The sequence below is a fragment of the Pleurodeles waltl genome, chromosome 1_2 (genome assembly GCF_031143425.1).
Source record: "Pleurodeles waltl isolate 20211129_DDA chromosome 1_2, aPleWal1.hap1.20221129, whole genome shotgun sequence".
NCBI lineage: Eukaryota > Metazoa > Chordata > Amphibia > Caudata > Salamandridae > Pleurodeles > Pleurodeles waltl.
In genome coordinates, this window is record NC_090437.1 from 521,432,408 (window position 1) to 521,456,067 (window position 23,660).

Below are 23,660 nucleotides of genomic sequence, written 5' to 3' on the forward strand. Positions count from 1 at the left end.
TCCCTCTTATGGCGGCCGCGCCACTGGCGTGCCGAAGGCACACCAAGGGCAAGCCCGTCTGCGCCCGTCCACGCCTGGATCGCGCCTAGCGCCAGAACCCCTGGCCCCCACCGCACTCAAAACACCCATCTAAGATACGACGCCGCCTCCCTCAACGCCCTCAACCCCGGACGTACAGCCACCTGCTACCAAGCCAGCCCTAAACGCACTCACGGACCCTTCACTTGTCAAGCCTGCAAGTACACATTCCACCGAGCCTGCAGACCTCCTACCGGCACTCGCACCAACAACCACCTCAAGTGCATCCTTCTCAACACACACTCCGTTCACAAGCACGCCATCGAACTATGGGACCTCCTGGACACAACAGCACCAGACATCGCCTTCATCACAGAAACCTGGATGAACGCGTCCTCGGCTCCCGACATCGCCTTAGCCATCCCCGAAGGCTACAAGAACGCCCGGAAGGACCGCGTCAACCAAATCGGGGGAGGAATCACCATCATCTACAGGAACTCCATCAACATCACGACCACCACCGAAGACACCCCCCTCGCCGCCGAACACATACACATCCAGATCCACACCGACCCCAAACCACCCTCAGAGAAACTCTCGTCTACAGGCCCCCGGGCCCACGCGCCCTATTCAGTGAATCCATCACTGACTTCATCAGCCCGCACGCCCTAGCCTCACCAGACTACATCCTCCTCGGGGACCTGAACTTCCACCTGGAGAAAAACAGTGACAACAACACCGCCACCCTGCTCGACAACCTCGCCAACCTCGGACTCAAGCAACTGGTGAACACCCCCACCCACACCGCTGGCCACAGGCTCGACCCCATCTTTTCTGCCAGCAACCACATATCCTTCAGCCACTCCTCTGAACTACACTGGACCGACCACAAATGCATCCACTTCACCTTCAAACGGGAGACCCACCACCATCGCACACAACAAATCCCCCGCAGACCCTGGAGCAAAATCCCCACAGAGCAGCTCCTCTCAACTCTGAACCAAAACCCACCAGCCATCACCACCGCCGCCAACAACGCAGCCCTCAGCCTCACAAAATGGATCACCAACTGTGCTGAAAACCTCGCCCCACTTAAAAGCCACCCAAGAGGAATCAACATCAGGAAACCCTTGTGGTTCACGGACGCCCTCAAAGAATCCAAGAAATCCTGCCGTACCCACGAAAAAACCTGGCGCAGAGAACACACCGCAGAAAACATGTCAGCCCTCAAGATTGCCACCCGTGAACACCACCAGCTGATCCGCTCCACCAAAAGGGCATCTTTCAAAGAGAGACTTGACAACAACACCCACAACAGCAAAGAACTCTTCAACATCGTCAAAGAGCTCTCCAACCCCAGCGCCAGCTCCAACTACCTCACTACTTTCTTCCATCGAAAGATCGCTGACCTACACAACAGCTTCGGACCCCAGACCCTGCCGTCCACCACTGAACCAACAGCCCCCGGAACTACCCTCAACATCTGGACCCCCATCAGCTCCGAAGAGACCAGAATCACCATGAACACCATCCACTCCGCCTCCCCCTCGGACCCGTGCCCCCATCTCATCTTCAACAAAGCTGACTCCATCATCGCCCCCTATCTCCAGGGCATCATCAACAGCTTGTTCGCTTCTGCCACCTTCTCCGAGAGCTGGAAATACGCGGAAGTCAGCGCTCTCCTGAAAAAACCCATGGCTGACCCCAACGACCTGAAGAACTTCCGCCCCATCTCTCTTCTCCCCTTCCTGGCCAAGGTCATCGAGAAGTCCGTCAACAAGCAACTGACCAACTTTCTTGAAGCTAACAACCTGCTCGACCCTTCCCAATCAGGTTTTCATGCCATCATCGCAGTCATCGATGATAACAGAACTCTGATGGACAACGGAGAAACAACCGCCCTCATCCTCCTGGATCTCTCGGCTGCCTTCGACACCGTGTGCCATCGCACCCTAACAACCCGCCTCCGCTCCACTGGAATCCTAGGACAGGCCCTGGGCTGGATCATCTCGTTCCTCTCGGACCGAACCCAAAGAGTCTACCTCCCGCCCTTCCGCTCAGAACCCACCGAGATCATCTGCGGCGTACTGCAAGGCTCATCAACTCTCTTCAATATCTACATGAGCCCCCTCGCCAACATCGCTCGCAAACACATCATCTCCTACAGAGACGACACCCAGCTGATACTCTCCCTCACCAAAGACCCAACCACCACCAAAACTAACCTTCAGGAAGGAATGAAAGACGTCGCGGAATGGGTGAAGCTCAGCCGCCTGAAGCTGAACTCAGACAAGACGGAGGTCCTCATCCTCGGACATTCCCCGTCCGCCTGGGACGACTCCTGGTGGCCCGTGGCTCTGGGCACTGCACCAACCCCAACAGACCACGCACGCATCCTCGGATTCATCCTGGACCCCCTCCTCACTATGACCAAGCAAGTCAACGCCGTCTCGTCTTCTTGATTCCACACCCTTCGCATGCTCCGAAACATTTTCCGATGGATCCCCGCCGAAACCAGAAAAACAGTTACCCACGCCATCGTCACAAGCCGCCTGGACTAGGGAAACACCCTATACGCAGGAACCACCGCAAAGCTACAGAAACGTCTTCAACGCATACAGAACGCCTCCGCACGCATCATCCTCGACATACCGCGCCACAGCCACATATCTGCCCACCTGAAACACCTGCACTGGCTCCCCGTCAACAAAAGGATCACCTTCAGGCTCCTCACCCACGCACAGAAAGCCCTCCATAACATGGGCCCCGAATACCTCAACGGACGCCTCTCATTCTACACGCCCACCCGTCAGCTTCGCTCTGCCAGTCGCACCCTCGCCACCGTCCCACGTATCCGCAGAACCACCGCTGGAGGTGAATCCTTCTCTTACCTGGCAGCCAAAACATGGAACTCCCTCCCCGACCACCTAAGAACTACCCAGGACCATCTCGCCTTCAGGAAGCGCCTCAAGACATGGCTTTTTGAGCAGCAGTAACCCTCCCCACTCCCCTAGCGCCTTGAGACCCTTGTGGGTGAGTAGTGCGCTCTAAAATTGCATTGATTGATTGATTGATTAAGCTTTTCTGCTATTTGTAGCTTTGCAATTATCTCATGCACAATAAATTCAGTTCTTTATGGGTCTTCCGTGCATGTCCAGACTAAAAAATAGTCAACAGCCCCCTAACTTCTGTACATTATTATCACAACAGAATGAATGAGGGAAAGGCTGGCTAAAGTGTTTAACACTGAATATAAATGTTCAATATTTATTGTGACCTTAACAGGGGAACCCCTTGCAGAAGCAATATAATCCTATCTTATGTCTAAAACAGGAGGTAAAGGCAGCACCATTCAGAGAGGAGAGGGATGCTTGCTAGGGAAAAGGCTTGCTGTTATAATGCTGTCTCTTCTGCCAGCAGATGGCCACTGATGGGTCAGTCTTTGGCCTAGAACAGGTTCACAACATGCCCATGTTGTACATAGCTTGATCTGAATTTTAAGGGCCTGAATTATAGTCTGTCTGACAAGTACACTGCCACAAAAGTGACAGATATTCCATCGGCCAAATCACATATTAATGAGGATATAATGCACTTGTAATTAGGTGGACGGGATATCCTTGTGATAGAGAATCCATTTACTAGACTCTAAATCAGACCCTATGTCTTAGCCCTAGTCCTACTAGAAATCTAGGGTTGGGGCTGCTAGTCTAAGTCAAAGTGATGCTCCCTGAAGATTGTACAGCATGCTACTCTGTACCCCAGCTCCCTGGATCATCCAGCAGATTTTGATGTAAGTAATGAAGGACAGATGCTTTGAGTGGCTTTGGGACAATGGAGCACCATAGAGTGGCAAGAGCATCACACTCTGCTGCGTGAATTCCAGCATGAAGATGATGTCCTAGTCCCACAACTATAAGATATCCTAAACAGAATCTGCAGGTTGGTTCACTGCAGTCCTTTTTGGAAGTTGCTGTCCACAGTGCTTTCTATCACAGTGTCCTAACTTACCGAGCCGATGTTCATGAGGTGAGCATGGAGTTGGGGATGCCTTTGGTGGTGGCAGTACACCTGGGCGATATTGAAGGCAGAGAGACAGACTGCCATACCCTTGTAGTGATGGTAGTAGTTTTACTTCTGATAAATGTTGTTTTCATTTTTCTCACTTATTTCTGATTATTGATTTTTTTTTGTTATTGTTAGTTGTGTTATCCAGTCAACACATTGAATAGAACCATTGTTGCCTCTGGTTAGAGTGGTGGACATTTACTGCAATGATTTAACTGCTGTGTGAATATTAAATAGGAGTGAAAAGTCTTGGAATAAAAGTTTATTTATGAAAAACACTGTAGAAAATGTTGTTGCAGTAAGATTCCTCTGCAAAATATTTTTTCACAGGAAATGTTGCCGTCAGGTGAAGTTTGTGAAGTTGGAAGTTTGATCCCTTTACTTTACTGTATGGATGGAAATATGCTTTCACACAACCATATATGGAGTAAAAAACCTACACTTCAGGACATATTAATTTGCTTTCATTTCTTTGAACTTGATTGCTTGTTGACTTTATGATCTATTGCCAAATATTAATAAAACAGAAATAAAAGTACAAATCTATTGATTTAGAGCAGTGTGTGGAAAAATGGGGGCTTATTTACAAGAGGCCTGCACCACTGGAGTGTCACTTTTTAGATGCTCTGTTGTTGCAGGCCTCTCAGTCATATCTATGAGGCGATGCAAAACCACCCTGGGTGGCTTAACATTGTCTCATAGATATGGAGTAAGGCAAGGCAATGCAAAGAAATGCCTTGCCTTACTCTGCGCCACGGAGGGGTTCCATGGGCATTGCAGTGAGTGTTCCCATGCAATACCCATGGATTTTGATGCTGCCCCAGATTTATAAAATCATGTAAACCTGGGGCAGCTCCAAAACCTTATGTCTCCCCAGAGCAGGCGTAACAAGGAGAAATGTTTTCATTTTTCCTTGTTCTTCCTCTTACCATGTGCTCTGCATTTTGCAGCACACATAGAAAGAGGAAAACACCTCCATGGATTGTTTTTGTGCAGGAAGGCGCTGACGGAAATAAAAGGAATGCATCATATTTCATAAATGTGGTGCATTCCTACCTATCGATCTGGTGTAGGGCAGACCATCAAAAAGACTTGGGGCCAGATTTAAAAGAAAATGATGGAGTCCAACGCTGTGCCACGTTTGGCAGACTCACGCTCTGTAATTTTCAAAATGCAGGGTTGTGGCATATTTAACAAAATACAGCACACCCTTGTGTTTCCCCCTGTGTCAGTGTTAAATTTGCTGCAAATTGCCAATGCAGCCACCCTTTGTGCCATGGTGCTGCAAGCTTGTTTTTGTGCAGTAAGGGACACCTTCCTGCACAAAGACAATCTTCAGTGGTGATTTGCTCTTTCTATGTGTGCTGCATTATGCAGCACACATAGAAAGAGTAAACAAAACGAGGAAAAATGAATGCATTTCTCCTCGTTGCGCCATGCTAATGCCACCTCTCGGGTGGCATTAGATTTTGGCGCTTCCTCAGGTTTATGAAAACTCAAAAATCTGGGGCAGCGTCAAAATGCAATGGGTGTTGCCGTGGTACGGCCAGAGCAACACCCATTGCACGACCCTTCGACACAAAGTGCTGCATATGAAGGAGCCGTATTTACAAGGTGGCATTAAGCCACAAAAAGTGGCTTAGCGCCACCTTGTAAATACAGCACAGTGCATAGTGCCACCGGAGAGTCACTAAAAGTGACTTCCCGATGGGACATGGCCTTTTAAATCTGGCCCTTGCTGTGCTGCCCTATGTCAAATCTCTGTAAATGAGGCCCACGGATTTTAGAGAAGTTCTCATTGTTCTTTAAAGATTCTCTAATTGTGTTTTCTTTTTTTTTTGTTCTGTGCTAGCTACGTGACTAAAGTCTGTTTACTATCTCCCCTCACTAGGATGTTCTACGTCGCCTCGCGCGAGGGTCACCTTCCAGAAATACTTTCAATGATTCATGTGCGCAAGCACACTCCGCTGCCAGCTGTCATTGTTTTGGTAAATCACGCAAACAAATGAGTGTTGGAGAAACTGTGTGGCATGGTGTGTCAGCAAGCCCATCACAGCCAGGGGCGAGCGATGCAAGGGCAATATTTGTGCAAACCTGGGCAGTATTTGTATGTTAGGCTTTAAACCACTGCCAACAATTCTAACCCTTCAGGGTCATAACTTCTTGTTCGAACTTTTCGCGCACAAATAATGGGCTTGTTTATCTCAAATAACGACCCCGAGGCGCTGGCATTTACTTTTTTTCCAGTATATCAATATATACATTGCTACAGATTTGTTTTGTTTATCTGAATTATTTCTATAATAGCGCTGACATAAAACACACAGGAAGTACATTCCTATTGGAATGTGGCTTAGGCGTTTTGTTTCTGAATTTTGAAGTTTGAAATCTCCCCACTTATGACTATTCTTTCGTGGTTAAATACATGAGATTCTTAAACAATTTTAGAAGCAATACTGGAAATATCAGGCAAATCAAACGTAAAACGACTATAGAACATAAAACTGGCCATGATCAGTCAAAAGGTTGGCCTAACGCTAACGTGTCAGACCAGCCCTTCTGGTACATCATATTGCCCTAAAGGCCAGTCTCCCCTGCGTGTAATCTCTAATCGCCCATTTCCAAATAGTTGGCGCTTTTTCCAATCTTCATTAGATCCCTGCACGCAACACTGAGAATCAGATAACAGTCTTCTAGCATAAAACCAACACAAATTGAACAAAAGCATACTTACCCTGCCCGACTATTATACTGGATTCTGACAATGAGCAATAAAAGTTACACCCTTACTTTAGGCTCAGGCCTGGCTAGATAGTCATACATCAGTTTGAACATTTTGTAGACTTAGCAGGCTTGTTCCCACTGATCACCCAGCTCATAATTGCTTCTCATTGGTTTCGTTTTGCAGAAGCTGAACAATGTAATGACCCATTAATCAGAATTTAACAGATCCTGATCTATTACATGCCCAAATTGAACTTTCCCTGCGTAGTTAAATTAATTGTCACCGTGGTAATCACAAAACTATCGGCAATATGTGCAAACCTGGAGAAGAATGGATTATTAGAAATTAAGCTGTTAACTTTTAGAGCACTTGTGAACACTATTGAACCTGATGATTCTAAGAAACACCATTGAGAATGATTCAAACGTCTGAGCGACAGTCCCACCCTACTGAAGTTATTTCTTGGAAATATTACCCACCAATCAAAATGAGACTATTACTTTGCACAGCCTGCAGCATCAGTGATGGCATGTCTCAAAGATCACCTTCTTAGCTACATGAAGAACTCCATGCACCCTCTGTTCCACAACGTTCAGACCCACAAGATAAATTTCACACATACATAAAAGACAGAGTTGCTGTACATTGATGTACAAGAAGCCTTCAGAGAATACTATTGGCAAACTGTTACAAACTTACTCACCAGTTAAACAAAGTAAATATCAATGTCTTTGATTGTCTCTCTATTCAACTTGAAGGTCTTCCTAATCTTCAAACCTCTAGAGATATTTATTTGACCCGTGTAATATTAATTTCCCACCTAAACTAACCTCATGGCAGTTACAGTGAGTGCCCTATTACATTCATGTTTATGCTTTACAGAGCCAAAACTATTAACCCTGGGTCAAATTTGGCCTCGGCCCACAATGCCACAATACTCCTGCACTAAAGAGCCCTCATTAGCTTTTGATCAAAGAAAGGTCACAGTTGAAGATGCTCTTCGTAGTCCACAAGTGTCTACATACCCAATAGCTCATGTGCAATTAGAACATGTGCAAATACCGACCAGCGCGCAATTTGTTTAGTTGGTTTCAGACAGTAAACTTGAGTTATCACCCAAAATGTAATTAGCCTCATAGTTATAAATTTGGCCCTAGGAGTTCTATTTATGTTCTCACTCATAGGTAATTAACTTGCTAATCCATCAAATACTTTACTTCATTTTCTTTGTTAGAAATTGGGTCTTTAGTTGGCAGAGGTATGCACCTTGTCCAAGTAGGGACCACAGTCGTAGTCTGGCTAAGTCAGAGACACACCCTAAATTAACCCGTGCTCACCCTCTGGTAGTTTGGCACAGAGCAGTCAAGCTTAACTTAAGAGGAAATGTGTAAAGTATTTGTGCAAAACTTAATTACAGTAACACAGTGAAAGACAACACAAAAATCCAATAAATTGAAGTTGAGGTATGAATTTTTAAAGATTACATTTGAAAACAGTGCTTAGAAGTCACTAGGGGTCAAAAGGTTCCTTGAGGTTGTGGGGGACTGGCGCAAATTCAAAATCAAGGCCAACCCAAGCAGAGACCACTGAATCAGTACCTTTGGAGGAGCACAGTGTTGTCAACAATGTTATTATGCATCAGTTTTCCTGCTGTAATCAGGGTGATGCGTCATTGTCACGCTTTGTGGAAGTCAATGTGATGCGTTGTTGCTGGGCTGCGCAGAGCAGCATCGCCAGGTCACCCAGTGGTGACACTGCTGTCATCTGGTAGCCTCTGCATCATCGACGGGGATGTGATGCATTTATTTTCCTGCCGCAATCAGAGCGATGCGTCACTTCTTCAGGTTTGTAGCTGTAGATGCAAAGCATTGTTTCCTTGAGGCAAAGCATCTTTGTTTCTGCTGTGCTAGGGGCGATGTATCGCTTTTTGCAATTTACAGCTACAGAACCCACTTTTGAGGCTCAGGAATGGAGGGGGCACCTCAGGCAAGGTTAAAAACTCACATGGCAGAGTCCGGCAGCACTGGGAGAGTTGCAAGCAGTCTTTGATGTCCATAAGACTGCAGCGAAAATGGGGCAAGACAGAAAGCCTTTGGAGATCCAACACAGCAGAGCAAACAGCAAAGTGGCAGTCCCTCCTACAGCACAGTGCACAGCATCAGTAGGCCAACACAGCAATGCAGTTGCAGAGTGGCAATCCCTCCTGGAAGCACAGCAGTCTTTCTTCCTGGCAGAGTGTCCTTGTTTCCAGTAGAGATCTGATTTGGTGGGATTTGGAGTCCTGTATTTATACTTTGATGCCCTGGTTCTGGAAGGTAGGAGAAACTTCTAGGGCATCCTTTGAATTCTACAAGATTGCTGTCCTGCCCTCCCTGGCTCCAGACACTCTACAGGGGGTTTTGCAGCCTTTTGTGTGAGCAGAAGGATATTCCTACTTAGGAGAAAGTGTCAGCACTGTCCACTCATCTAGCCCAGGAAACCCATCAGCTGGTGATGGGCCGTCAGTATGCAAATGTCACACCCAAGCTCCTTCTAGTGTGTCTAGTGTGAATGCACAAAACCCAGATGTCGTCTACCCCAGACGTGTATTCAGAGATAGGCAGAGGCACAGAAAGGTTAAAGTAAGAAAATGGCAATTTTCTAAAAGTGGCATTTTCAGACTTACAATTTAAAAGCTGACTTCACCATGAGTTGTGATTTTAAATTGTGAGTCCAGGAACACCAAACACTAGCTTTCTATCTCTTCCCAATTGGAAATTGCATTTAAGAGATGTTTATGGTAATCCCAATGTTATCCTATGGAAGAGATAGGCCTTGCAATAGTGAAAAACAAATTTAAATGTGTTTCGTGATCTAGATATGTTAAACTTAAAACTACATGTGCAACTTTTAAATGCACTGAACCCTGCCCTTGAGACTAAATAGGGCCTACCTTAGGGGTGACTTACATGTAATAAAAAAGTAAGGTTTGGGCCTGGCAAGTGGGTACACTTGCCATGTTGAAATTTGAGGTGGTTGGCAAACTCTGTTCTGCTGGTGTTCTCGGAGTTTTTGCTACTCTGTGCTCCTCTTGAAGCACAGAGTTTGGCAAAAATCTCCGCCTACCATCAGTGGAATGGAGTTTACTGGCGTACTTGTGCTCACCCCTAGATACAATGCTTTGAAGAGTGCTTTCTTATCTAAGTAGTATGCCTCAATAATGAGATCACTTGTAAAAGATGGCCACCATGTTGTGTTAGTGAGCTGTAGCCTGTGACTGATGGGTTGTCTTGTCTTTCTTCTGTTTCCATAACAGTAACCCTTGTACATAGGCTGCAGTACAGGCAAAAGCGTGGAGTTTGAATCAAGGTTCATCAACTCTAATTGCCCACGTCATTACAGTCTACACTGAAGATACAGGGTGGCAGGGGATCAGTGACCAAATTGTGTTTGTGAGTGGCATCATTTTTTTCGCTATGTGGAGTGGTATAATATGGTTAACAGAACTTATTAACTGAATCTTTAAACATTCCATCATGTGCAGTCTGCCAGCCTCCCAGGCCTCCTAAAATGGCTAGCTTCCGTTAATTTAAATAAGATCTCTACCACTATTCAAAACGAAGCACTATTAAAGTAGCGGTGGCTGAGTACTCCACCTGCACGCAGAACTCTGCAGAATTCCAGAGAGTTTTTCGATGACTCCCCAGGATTCCGCAGAGTGAAACTGTGTGAGCTTTCCCCAGCCCTAGTTGAAATGGCAGTTTAAAACTGCACACACAGGCTCTGCATTGGCAGGCCTGAGACATGTTTGAAAGGCTACTGTCGAGGGTGACACAATCAGTGCTACAGGCCCACTAGTAGGATTTAATTTGTAGGCCCTAGGCACTTACACTGAATTAAATATGCCAAACAGGTGTAACACAATTATATCATGTGATGGGGAGAGAGCACATGCACTTTAGCACTTTTTGGCAGTGGTAACATGCCCAGAGCCTTAAGACCAACAAAAACAAATTCAGCAAAAAGTGGAGGGAAAAGGCAAAAAACTCTGGGGATGACCCCGAAGGAAGGGCCATTTGGAACATTCTTCAATATGCAAATTAGGGGTGGGTGGAATGTTTCATTTCACCTGCAGCATTGGCGGAATTTGTTGACTCTGCGTTACTCTTGTAACACAGAGTTCCAGCCACATTCTGACAATTGCTGCATAGTGGAATTAATTTCCTGCAAGGCTCAGTGATCTGGCAAGGGAAAGTGAGATTTTGGCATGCCCAGGTGCAATTTTCTAACATGGACAGTCACTGACAGTCACAGGTGGTCCTAGTCAGAGGACTGTTCTTGAGTAAATTTGCTGCTGCTCGAGTAATTTTCTACTCAAGCAGTAGCAAAATCAACTCGAATGGCCTCGAGCATTTGTGTAGTGCATTGTACCATTTGCGTTGATTTTTCAGTGCTGCTCGTGCAACTGGCACTAAATTACAGCATGAGCAGTGCAACCTGCATATTTTCTGTCCATTGGTGGAACTTCGCGGAATCTTGTGGAGTTTTTATGTCCAATTCCGCAAGTTCCACCCTCCCCTAATGCAAATCCATATGCCTATTGGATATTTATCTTGCATTTGAAAGAGGTCTATGACTATTCATTTTTCAGTTGACAGTATTTCAACATTTTCACATTTTGTGGTGGTGCCACTGATTGTGTTAGCTATTCTATCCCGCTGGTAGTACTGGGCCAGGTAATGCTATCGGTCAAGAATCATGGTCACCACCCACAGAATGTAATTCTGAAGATAGGTAGGATGGATGGGAAGGGATTACTTCGTCTCTTACAGAATCATGGACTCCTGTACTACTGGATCCCAGCCCATAATCCTCAAAGACACATAATGGAGCATGGAGTTTAAAACCTATATCCACAAACACCCAGAAGAGCAGTCAAACACAACTGATAATGACACGCACACAAATACAGAGCATGGTGTGCTCAGAAAAATCAAAGACACAGAGAAGCTTACAGAACGAAAGAAGACTTGGTGGAAGACCACAGCAAAAGGTTATCATAAACCACTGAAAACAGAAACAGACTTTGCTTCCTCGCTGAACAATATTGATATGGCATAATGTGCTTTTGCGAAGACCGACAGTGGAAATACACCAGGGAAATGTGCTTAAATGTGCAATCAGTTTACCCTCCAAATGTATTCATCATTTTCATATCTAGTTCTTGCAGAGGATCGGCAATCATTTGTTTGTTAGCCTGCAAAGTTTTCTTTTTCCAGCCTTCATTTGAACGCTCAGGCAGCTTCTTAGCAAGCTGCTGCTCCTCTCATAGTGCTGGATCCCCTGTGGAAGATGAATCCTTCACAATGAGCAGCCAGAGCCTTTGTTTCTAGCTTTCCTGTTATGTGGGTTTTTTATATGTGCAGATGCACACACTATTTGGTAGCAATGATCTTCTGCATTCAATGCCATCTATCTACTGTAGATGGGATTATAGCAATGCAGAGCGCGCTCCCTCTTCAACTTCAGCTACAGTTTATTTTCAGACGGAATACATTTTTTCACGTTGACTCCTGCTTTACATATTCACAGCCACAGATGTGTGTCTGGATAGAAGGGCAAGATGAACCATTATGCGCTGTGCCTTGCAAGAGCTCTTGTGCATGCGCACCAAATAATTAAGGAACGGCAAAAATAGCATGAATACTAGTGCCAATCATCAATGTAATACTTATGATTGGCCTAATGTATCAAGGGGTTTTACCCATTTTGTGTCTATGGGGAAAAGCATTCATAGGTAAGTCTTGAGATGTCTTACGCAACGTATCATGTTCTATTTATTTTTTGCAGTTTTATGTAGTGCTACTGCGGCATAAAAGTTTAGTCCACTTTACAGAGAATATAAATCATATTATAATGGCATCTTGGTTCAAGTAACCAGTAAAATCAGAACTTACTGGGAAGGATAGATTAAACGAGTACGTCATAACCTATTCCAGTAACAACAAACAACTGAGTTTTTATGATTACCTGAAATAATTTGGACCAGGGTGAGTACTTACATGAGGCAGTAGAGAGTGTCCAAGGGAGGCTGACACAAAGCTTTGAAGTTTTGATTTTGTGTTTGAGCAGTTACCAGCACCATCACAGTTACAGGGTCTGAAGGAACACCACTGAATCTGTGAATTTCACCTCGGGACCTCAGCAGCTGAAGGCAGCTAAAATATAGGGGGTAATTTTGACCTCAGCGGTCTTTTTGAAAGACCGCCGAGGGACCGCCATGCGGAAGACCGCCAGTAGTGGCGGTTTTCCGCTCGGCCTATTATGACCATTGGCAGCTCTCCGTCCTTTTTCGGACGGAGAGCCGCCAACAGCCATACTGGCGGGAGGCGGGGAAGTGGAGGTTGCTCCACCTCCACCGCCACGCCAACAGAACACCGCCCAGCGAATCAAGTCCTGTGATTCGCCGTGGCGGTGTTCTGTTGGCGGTGTGGTGTCGGCAGAGCTACCCCCATGGCTCCCGTCCCCTCCCGGAGGATCCTCGGACCAGGTAAGTCGATCGTCCGTGAGGGGAGGGGGGTGGGGGGTGTTGTGTGTTGTGTGCGTGCATGGGGGTGTGCGTGTGTGTATATGAAGGTGGGTGTGAGTGTGTGTATGCTTGCGGGGGTGTTGTGTGTATGGGAATAAGTGCGTGTATGTCTGTGGGTATGTCAGTATGGATGTGTGCGTGAATGTTTGAATGTGGGTGTGCGTGTCTGCCTGTGTGTGTATGTAGGCATGTATGTTGGCGTGTGTGCGTGTGAGTGTGTAGGTGGTGCCTGCGTGCGTGTCGTGTGTGAATGGGTGATGTGATGTTGGGGGTCAGGGTGGGGAGGGGGGCCCTGCCACCTTTGGGGGGTGGCAGGGGTGGTGGGGGGGTAGGAGAGGGAGTCGGGGTGGGGGAGACCCCTATCAGTGCCAGGGAAGGAATTCCCTGGCACTGGTAGTGCTTACCACCATCAATTTCATGACGGTTCAAACCGCAGGAAATCCACGGCGGTAAGCTGGGTCAATATACCACCAGCGGTATAGTGACGGCCGCCGGGCTGGAAACCCAGGTCTCCAGCCCGGCGGGCGGAACGGAGAACTGGAGGATGACCATGGGGGTGAGCAGGGGTTATCTTGGACGTGTAACTCCCTTGCCCTGACTAGCGTGGGTAAGTTCTGCCTGGCTGAGGTGCATACCCTAGCCAACCAGAAACCCCATTTCTAACAACCCCTTACACATAAGGCAGGGCATTTCTAATGCAATCCTACGAGAAGGCAGCACTCACAGCAGTGATACACCAAGTTAGGCTGTTTGTCACTACTAGGACAGGCCATGCAATATGGCACATGTCCTGCCTTTCTACATACATGGCACCCTGCCCATAGGGCTAGCTATGGCGTACCTTAGGGGTGACTTACATGTAGTAAAAGGGGAGTTCTGGGCCTGGCAAGTAAATTTAGATGCCAGGTCCCTGTGGCAGAAAACTGCACACACAGGCCCTGCGCTAGCAGGCCTGAGACAGGTTTGAAAGTCTACTTCAGTGGGTGGCGCAAGCAGCGCTGCAGGCCCACTAGTAGTATTTAATTTACAGGCCCTGGGTATAGAGATACCACTGTACAAGGGACTTATAGGTAAATTAAATATGCCAATTAGGTATAAGCCAATCATACCAACTTTAGATGGGAGAGCACCTGCACTTTAGCACTGGTCAGCAGTGATAAAGTGCTCAGAGTCCTAGAGCCAACAGCGAGAGGTCAGAAAAACCAGGAGGAAGGAGGCAAAAAGACTGGGGATGACCCTGCGTAAGGCAAAAAGTCCAACACAGAGGAGGGCGTAACAGTGGCCACCGCAACCCCCAGGGTGCAGGGGGTCCACAGGTTTGCCCATATTTGGAGGGAACCCCCCAGTGCCTACTGAGGTGAGTGTGGGGGCCCCATCAGCATATATTGCAGGGGGGGCCTTCACGTTTTGTTACATCACTGTTAAAAACTGTCTAGTGATAGAAGAAGGAACATTGTTTAGTAAATTGCATGAACATTGCCATTTTGACCTAAGAGACAATCAGTTTGATGCTGGGAGCCATATTTGTATCATTGATGTGAGATTCCCAAAAATGTAACAACTGACCGTACAATTATAAGCAGGAGAAACCATGACAGCTGCAAAAAAATGCTCTTTTCCGTACACAGTTATAGTTGTTTGTTCTGTTTAAACATTGTAATTCCCCTCGAATCCACATGTAGTTGAAAACAGCTGTGCAGCTGGTTTTAACTATTGTTGAAAGAGAGGACTGCTCGCACTTTTTCAATTACAGTGCCTTCCTGTTGTTAGGAAACAGCATCCAGGTGTGAAGTTTTGCTAAGATTTATAAACTCATTGAGTCGTTAATACCTTTATACTGCTATCTTTTCCCTAACATATTCAATCTGCATATATTTAACGTCTAAGGGGGCCCATACATTAACGTGTCAGTCTATTCTCCCTCTCTGATAATTTAAGGATTACCAGGAAAGGTAATCACACATATTATCAATTGACCTATACTTGCCAAACCAGAGAGGTAGCTTGAAGATTGTCTGGCACTTGTTTCCTCCAAGCGCTGCCTGACACATTCCCATCATTTTATTAATTCTATTACGCTACATATAAAACAGGTGACATACTGTGGTGTAGGCGAAGGAGCACCCCAGACTGCTCCTGCCAAGCTCTGTTCAAAGAATGATGTCAGTCCATGATATCAGCTAGTACAGCTCTTAGTAAGTGATGCCAGCAGAGTACAGGAATGTTAGCACTCTTGGGCGACAGACCAAAGAACCCCTTAAGTAATGGATAGCTCAGATCCATTCACAGATGACACAAACGCCTACTTTAACCTTTTATTGTTGCTCAACACGGACAAGGATGACAGAACTCTTTCTTGGCTTTTCATGCTTGATCCTCTTCCCACTGTCATACTGTTCCGGCTCTGTCCGGCCCTATAGTGTGTTGTTTATATCCTTGCCACTTTTTGGTCATCTCTGTCAGGAAGTAGTGTTCAGTATTCTTGTTGTGTGTTTGAGAAGATCCCATATTTCACTGATTGTGTGTCTCTATAATGACACATTCCTGCTTCTAGATTAAATAAATCAACAAGAGGCTTCACACAAATATAAATCCACCTTCTGAGCGATTACAATCATCATGCATTTAAATGAAGTATTATAAACTTAGGCGAAAATGTGGTTACTTTGTATACCTTTGCCACTATGACTGAAGCCTACTATCAATCATCTAACGGATCCCAGTTCATAAATCCATCCATGCAGGTTAGAGAAGATTTTCTCCCCTCAAAGTTGTTTTTGATAAAGGTGCAACTAGTCCTACTTTCAGAACTCACTCTGATGGCCATGTCTATATGCCACTACACACACACACAATCCCTAGGGTTGCCTCTGGAGGGAATATTTGTATACCCTCCCGCCCCCGATATATTCCAGAGAGAAAGAAAGCAGGAGAGGAGATTGTGGTGGTAGGGCTGACCTTGTTGCTCTTCATGTGCAATTTCCATTCTCTGAGCTTCCCTAGAAATGTGCACAGAAAAAGCAATGCTAACAAAAACTGCACACATTCCTAAATGTCGTCTCATTATCACAAAGCCTGTGCACATGAAGTCTGTAGGTGTGTAGACGTTCACACATAAAAAAACAGACTGTCCAGATTCACCACAGATTACTGGTTTCAATTTTATATTTGGAGACAGCAGCTTCGTGCAGTACCGGAATCTCAAAAATTGATAAAGTGCTACCAGAAGCAAGAACTTGGGCAAAGGGGTCAAGGCGATTACTTTCTCGAGACTACGGGATGGAATCAATTGGAAGTATCTCAGTCTTAGAGAATACCAGAAGTGTCCCTGAGAAGCATTGACTCAGCAGTTTTTTATGTTTATTGTCATTAGGAGTCAAAGAAACTGTGTCACAAAGGGGAATGGAGTAACAGTACTCCATTGCAAAAGACAAATATGCCAGAATTGAGGAGATACACATATGATTAGAATTTTTTGTCCCTGCGGTCTGCAGTCAATGCTTTTCCCTTTTGTGGATCTTAGGAAATGCTAGAAACACCTGGAGACCCACTACTTCTGGTAAGCTTTTGGCTGCTGCTTCTACTTGTCAGCTGTTTCTTCCCCACATCTTGGGCCATATGTACGAACACATTTTCCCATTGACACAGAATGGGAAAAACCCTTTGCTACATCTGGCCCCTTGTTCTTACAAAACTCTTAAGCATTTATAAACTATTCTAAAGCCTAACAAAAACAAAAATAAGATGGAAAAATATAGTAAATACATGTAACAATGTGTAATGTCATGTTCAGTTGAAATCTGGTTACACAAACAATCATCTGTCTGGAATGAAAGTAGTAAACATGCTATACGATGGTACTAAATAGCAAACTATACTACAAGCATTTACACATTTCACAATGCAAAGGTGTACACTTTTCCATTACATTGCAAACTTGCATATATTTCTATGAAGCGTACCATAACATATGAGCTCATAAATCCCCTCATGTTTAACAGAATGTAGCCCCAGAAAAGGCTGCCACTCAGAATAAAGATGTTTCACCGCACCTTGTCACACAATGAAGCGCTCTGCCTAACTAAAGCAAATGAATCAATATTTGAATACAAATAATTTAAAGATATGTCTGGTGTCAAGTTCTGGAAATGCCACTGTAATACAGTTTGGAGGGCTGGTGTCCATACTGCACCTTTGGTGAGAGGTTACTTACATGCCTTAATGTTACTCCTAAATCTGGCAGGCAAAATGGGAATATGTTTTGAAAACACCAGTAAAGAACTTTGCAGTGAAACCTGGCAGTGGTGGCTCCTCCGTTAAGGTGGAGGAGCGCCACCCCACTGCTCTCCCCGCTCTGCAAAAAGTGAAAAATAAAATGATAATATCAATGTTATTATCATTTCATTTTTCCTAACCGAGTTGAGTCTAGGGAATGATGGGGCATCCTGATAGACAGAAGCTGCCACAGGGAGGAGTAGTGGGCACTGTAAGTGCACATGCTGGATTTGCTGGTTGTTTTATGACAGCCATACCGACATGCACTCTTACATCTCTCCAACATGAGATGTGCCGCATAGCCAGGTGGAGATCAAGGATAGGCTCCCAGTATCTTAGTGAGCGCCAAACCAGGCCACTCACACCAATCCTGGTGCTGTTCCCATGCTGGGTAATAGTATTACTGGCATGATAGCAGTGGCTGAATTGGCAATGGGGTGTCTGGAGCCTGTGCATTGGTGAATTGGCTCCTGGGAGTCGACAGGCGAAAGGAAGCAGAAGATCCCTGAGCTGGCGGCCGGCAGGTAAGTACTATTTTAGTTTACTCCACCCCTCACACTGCCCCCTGTGTTGCCCCCAGCCATGCCCCCCATGCTGCCCCACTAGTTTTCCTTCACAGCAGGTGCCACTGAAACCTAGAGAACAATTTCGGAACACAGTATGTCTGCAGAGCTAGAATAATTGTCAGTACTCAACATTAGGGACAACAGGCAGAATAATTATGAACACTGATCAGGCAAGCCAAAAGAAAAAATTAAAGGCATTGAAAAACTCCAGCAATTAGCACCCTTAATAATATCCATTGAAAGTGCATCTTTAAGCAAGGAGTGCACACACAGCCTTTCATGGAGAATCTCACTTCAAGTAAGAGCCCACTCTTTTATAGAGGAAAGGTCAATGCAAACAGAGAGTCGCAATAGCTAGTACAGAACATACCTGGACAGTTGCAAGATGATTGGAGTACAGCATATCAACCCCCAGAATTTCGTGGTCCAATAATATCAAAGGCAGAATAGTGAGGGACATTATATCAAAAGGAAAGTGCATAAAAGGAAATATAGATTTATTATTCCTAACGCCACATCTACCTACCGTGAAGATGTATGTACCGTATCTGTACATATATGCAGAGTTAGTTATAGAAAATCTACCTGTCAATATTTTTTCAATATTCTGTCCTCAATATTCTGTTTCCTCGATATTGTGGGTATGATATTCAAGTAGCACACCGCCTAGACTTAGTCCCCTAACAATATTTTTTTCGATATTTAGTCCATAATATTGTTTCCCCTAGGTATTCAGGGTGCACCCCTTGTGAGATAATACAGCAATTGTCTAATCTTTCAATTTTTTTTAATTGCATTTAGATTTGTATAGTATGTCATTATGGTTGGGGCCTCAAAACACTTGTCAATCAATGTCCACTGTGCAGTACACAGGGGATTGTTTGCATGGTTGTTAGAGTATGTGTTTATTGTGTGACCTATGCAAACCATTGAGTGTCATATGTGAGGTCTGTCTCTAATTATGGCACGGTATATAGGCATGGCTGTATTGTATAAGCAGGGCTGTGTTTTTTTTAATAGACTCCTCAAACGAGTTGACCTAATGCTTAGTATTTTGCTTTGTATATACACTTCGTCCCTCTCATCCCTAATGCTTTATAACGCAACAAGCTGCTTCTTGGAGCCTTCTGGTATAGTTTGGTTCCTTGGCCATCCTCTCTGTTTGCATCTTGTAGTTTGTCAAGGGGGTGGGTGGCATTTTATCTGACTTGCTCTCAGTAATGCCATCTCAAGTCCAAATACTATAGAAAACGTGGTGAAGATAGACATTACAGATGGCAATATGAGAAAGTAATATTAAAATCTTACAAAGTGCATGTCATTGTAGGCCAATCTTCCAACAGTTCTGATCACAGGGGAGTAGGTTTCAGAACCATCCTATGAAGTTGTACCTTGGTCTTCTTGGCCACTTCTTTTCATGTTTGTTGAGGATGCACACTATATTTTTGCTTTTTATGTAAATCACAGTTTTCACAGATCACTTTGCAGACTTTGTATTCTTTACAATGAATCTGCCTTCGTAGCATATTCATAACTCCAAAGTACAAGCCCTACAGAGACTGTCAGAAACCAGCATTAAATATTAAGAAATTATCATCTATATACTAAAGGAGTGTCATCCGATTATTACAGGCAATGTGACGGCCTTTATAATTGGTGCAGAAGGGATGAGAAGCGATATGTAAAGCAACAGTCTGAACCATTTCCCAGAAACTTAAAACTAATAGCTGTTCAATTATAAAGATCAGAGGAAAAGGATAAAATGCAATGAAGTGAATAACAGAAAGAATATTTAAAAAATGATTTACAGGGACTCATAATTTCCTTGTTCCTTCTAGGAACTCAAAGAAATGGAGAATCAACTACAAATCCCTCCGCTTTCCCCAAGCACCCTCACTTACAATTGTATTTCTCTAGAGCTAGTAATGGCTTTCACGCAGGTAAAGAGCTTAGTGAAGTCCATTAAAGCTATAGCAGGGCCATAATGTTTTACTCCTAACCAGGAGGAAGTGACCAATCTACAGCTCCATACTCTGCAAAGGTCAAATTCACAGGGTCCCCGCTGATCAAGGGTAGGGCCCTGAAAATATTTTGTTATGCTTGCCTAACCTCACATAATCCCCAAATTTTGTGTTACACAAAATGCTAAATATTTGACCATTTTGCAGACTCTATATTTTGCATGATTTTCATTTGTGGCTTGAGGGGGTGAGGGGTGTTAGGGGTGGGGCGGCACTGCGGGGAAAAGGGCGAACAAAAATAAGGATTTTTTTTTAAAATTACCTTCCTCGCCGCCTCCGCCACGCCGCTCCTCAGTCCTCACAGCAGGCACAGGTTCCCAGCCTGCCCTGCGGCTTTAGGATTGCCCGTAGCCTCTGCCTAATGTCTCCAATGCGGTAACACAGTCAAATCATTAACATTTATAAAGCGCGCTACTCACCCGTGCGGGTCTCAAGGCGCTAGGGGAAAGGGGGGGTTACTGCTGCTCGAATAGCCAGGTTTTTAGGAGTCTCCGGAAAGTGGAGTGGTCCTGGGTGGTCCTGAGGCTGGTGGGGAGGGAGTTCCAGGTCTTGGCCGCCAAGAAGGAAAAAGATCTCCCACCCGCCGTGGAGCGGCGGATGCGAGGGACGGCAGCGAGTGCGAGACCAGAGGAACGGAGGAGGCGGGTGGGGCCGTAGAAGCTGAGGCGTCGGTTGAGGTATTCCGGTCCCTTGTTGTGGAGGGCTTTGTGTGCGTGGGTGAGAAGTCGAAAGGTGATCCTTTTGCTGACTGGGAGCCAATGCAGGTGTCTCAAGTATGCGGAGATGTGGCTGTTGCGGGGTACGTCGAGGATGAGGCGTGCCGATGCGTTTTGAATGCGTTGCAGGCGATTTTGGAGTTTGGCTGTGGTCCCGGCGTAGAGGGTGTTGCCGTAGTCCAGGCGGCTCATGACGAGGGCGTGGGTCACGGTTTTTCTAGTGTCGGTGGGGATCCAGCGGAAGATCTTGCGGAGCATGCAGAGGGTGAGGAAGCAGGCGGAGGACACGGCGTTGACTTGCTTGGTCATGGTGAGAAGAGGGTCCAAGATGAAGCCGAGGTTGCGGGCGTGGTCTGTGGGGGTCGGTGCGGTGCCGAGGGCCGTGGGCCACCAGGAGTCATCCCAGGCGGACAGGGTGTTGCCGAGGATGAGGACTTCTGTTTTTTCAGAGTTCAGTTTTAGGTGGCTGAGCCTCATCCAATCTGCGACGTCCTTCATACCCTCTTGTAGGTTGGTCTTGGCGCTGGCGGGGTCCTTGGTGAGGGAGAGTATAAGTTGGGTGTCGTCGGCATAGGAGGTGATGATGATGTCGTGCTTGCGAACGATGTTGGCGAGGGGGCTCATGTAGACATTGAAGAGTGTCGGGCTCAGCGATGAGCCTTGTGGGACGCCGCAGATGATCTCAGTGGGTTCTGAGCGAAACGGAGGGAGGTAAACTCTTTGGGAACGGTTTGAGAGGAAGGAGGCGATCCAGTCCAGGGCTTGGACTTTGATCCCGGTGGAGCGGAGGCGGGTGATTAGGGTGCGGTGACAGACGGTGTCGAAGGCAGCCGAGAGGTCGAGGAGAATGAGGGCGACTGTTTCACCGTTGTCCATCAGGGTTCTGATGTCGTCAGTGACTGAGATGAGGGCGGTTTCCGTGCTGTGGTTGGTTCGGAATCCGGTTTGTGAAGGGTCGAGCAGGTTGTTGTTTTCCAGGAAGGTGGTCAGCTGTTTGTTGACAGTCTTCTCTATTACCTTGGCTGGGAAAGGCAGAAGAGAGATGGGGCGGAAGTTTTTCAGGTCGCTCGGGTCAGCCGTAGGTTTCTTTAGTAGGGCGTTGACTTCGGCGTGTTTCCAGCATTCGGGGAAGGTAGCAGAAGTAAAAGAAGAGTTGATGACGGTCTGGAGGTGCGGGGCGATGATGTCGTCGGCTTTGTTAAAGATGAAGTGAGGACAGAGGTCCGAAGGGGCACCGGAGTGGATAGAGTTCATGATGGATTTGGTTTCTTCAGTGTTGATGTGGGTCCAGTTGTTGAGAGTAATGGCCGGGGGTGCGGGTTCGGTGGTGTTCTGTTGGGTCTGTTGTCCGAAGCTGTCGTGGAGGTCGCTGATCTTGCGATGGAAGAAAGTGGCAAGGGATTCGCACAGATCCTGTGAGGGCGTGACGGCGTTGGCGTTGGGGTTGGAGAACTCCTTGACGATGCTGAAGAGTTCTCTGCTGTTGTGGCTGTTTTTGTCCAGTCTGTCGGTGAAAAAGTTCTTTTTAGCAGCCCGGATCAGGCGGTGGTGTTTGCGGGTAGCGTTCTTGAGGGCGGTCATGTTGTCCGTGGTGTGGTCCTTGCGACAGGCCTTCTCCAGGGCGCGACAAGTTTTCTTTGATTCTTTGAGGGTGTCATAGAACCAGAGAGGTTTTTTGGTGTTGGTCTGTCGATGCGTGTGTTTGATGGGAGCAAGGTTGTCTGCGCAGTTGGAGATCCAGTTTGTGAGGTTGAGGGCTGCGTCGTTGGGGTCGGTGGTGAGGGTAGGTTGGTTGGCGGCGAGTGCTGAGAAGAGTTGTTCTTCAGGGATCTTGTTCCACTGTCGACGCGGAATGGGTTGAGTGCGGAGGTGGCGGGACTCGCGTCGGAATGTGAAGTGGACACAGCTGTGGTCGGTCCAGTGTAGAGCGGAGGTGTGGCTGAAGAAGACGTGTTTGCTGGCGGAGAAGATAGGGTCAAGCGTGTGTCTGGCGATGTGGGTGGCGGTGTTCACCAGTTGTTTGAGGCCGAGGTTGTCGAGGTTGTCGAGCAGGGTGGTGGTGTTGGGGTCGTTGTTTTGTTCCAGATGAAAGTTGAGGTCGCCTAGGAGGATGTAGTCCGGTGAGGCGAGGGCGTGCGGGGAGATGAAGTCGGCGATGGCGTCGCTGAAAGGGGCGCGTGGTACGGAAGGACGGTAGACGAGGGATCCTCTGAGGGTGGTCCTCGGGTCGGTGCGGATCTGAAAATGCAGGTGTTCAGCGGCGGGTTGGAGAGAGCCCAGTGCGCAAGTGTGTTTGGCTGGTCGAAGACAGCGAGCCAAACATCCAAGCACACTGAAGGGAGTGCTGTGCACTCCCCCTCTGTCCCTGTCATGTCCCATGGCTCCACCCCTTTTACAATAAAATAATAATAAACATAGTTTATTATTGGTTTATTGTAAAAGGTTTGCAGCTGCTGCTTCTGCTGCTGGTGGGGAGGTAACCCTCCTCCGCCATAGCAGAGGAGCCACCGCTGATGATTTTGCCTCTGGATAGCTCGTTAAATTAGAAATTGTCGTGCCAAGAAATATTTTCTCCTTAAACAGGCATGTTGTCCTCAAACTAACCTCGGAATTGCCTACAGTAACTTATTTGTATGAGTTATACCCTAAAAAAACACTTGAGCTACCGTGAAATATAGCTTCCATAATATAAGTAATTTTGTA

General features: G+C 46.4%; 1 protein-coding gene across 1 annotated transcript in view; it reads left to right on the forward strand.

Annotated features, from left to right (window-relative positions):
- The window catches only part of SLC7A11 (solute carrier family 7 member 11), a 622,701-nt gene that overhangs the window by 514,064 nt on the left and 84,977 nt on the right, over positions 1–23,660 (forward strand). Inside the window, exon 9 of the mRNA XM_069242094.1 lies at positions 5,978–6,074. Coding sequence (XP_069098195.1) covers positions 5,978–6,074 — 97 coding nt within the window. The remainder of the gene's footprint in view (positions 1–5,977; positions 6,075–23,660) is intronic.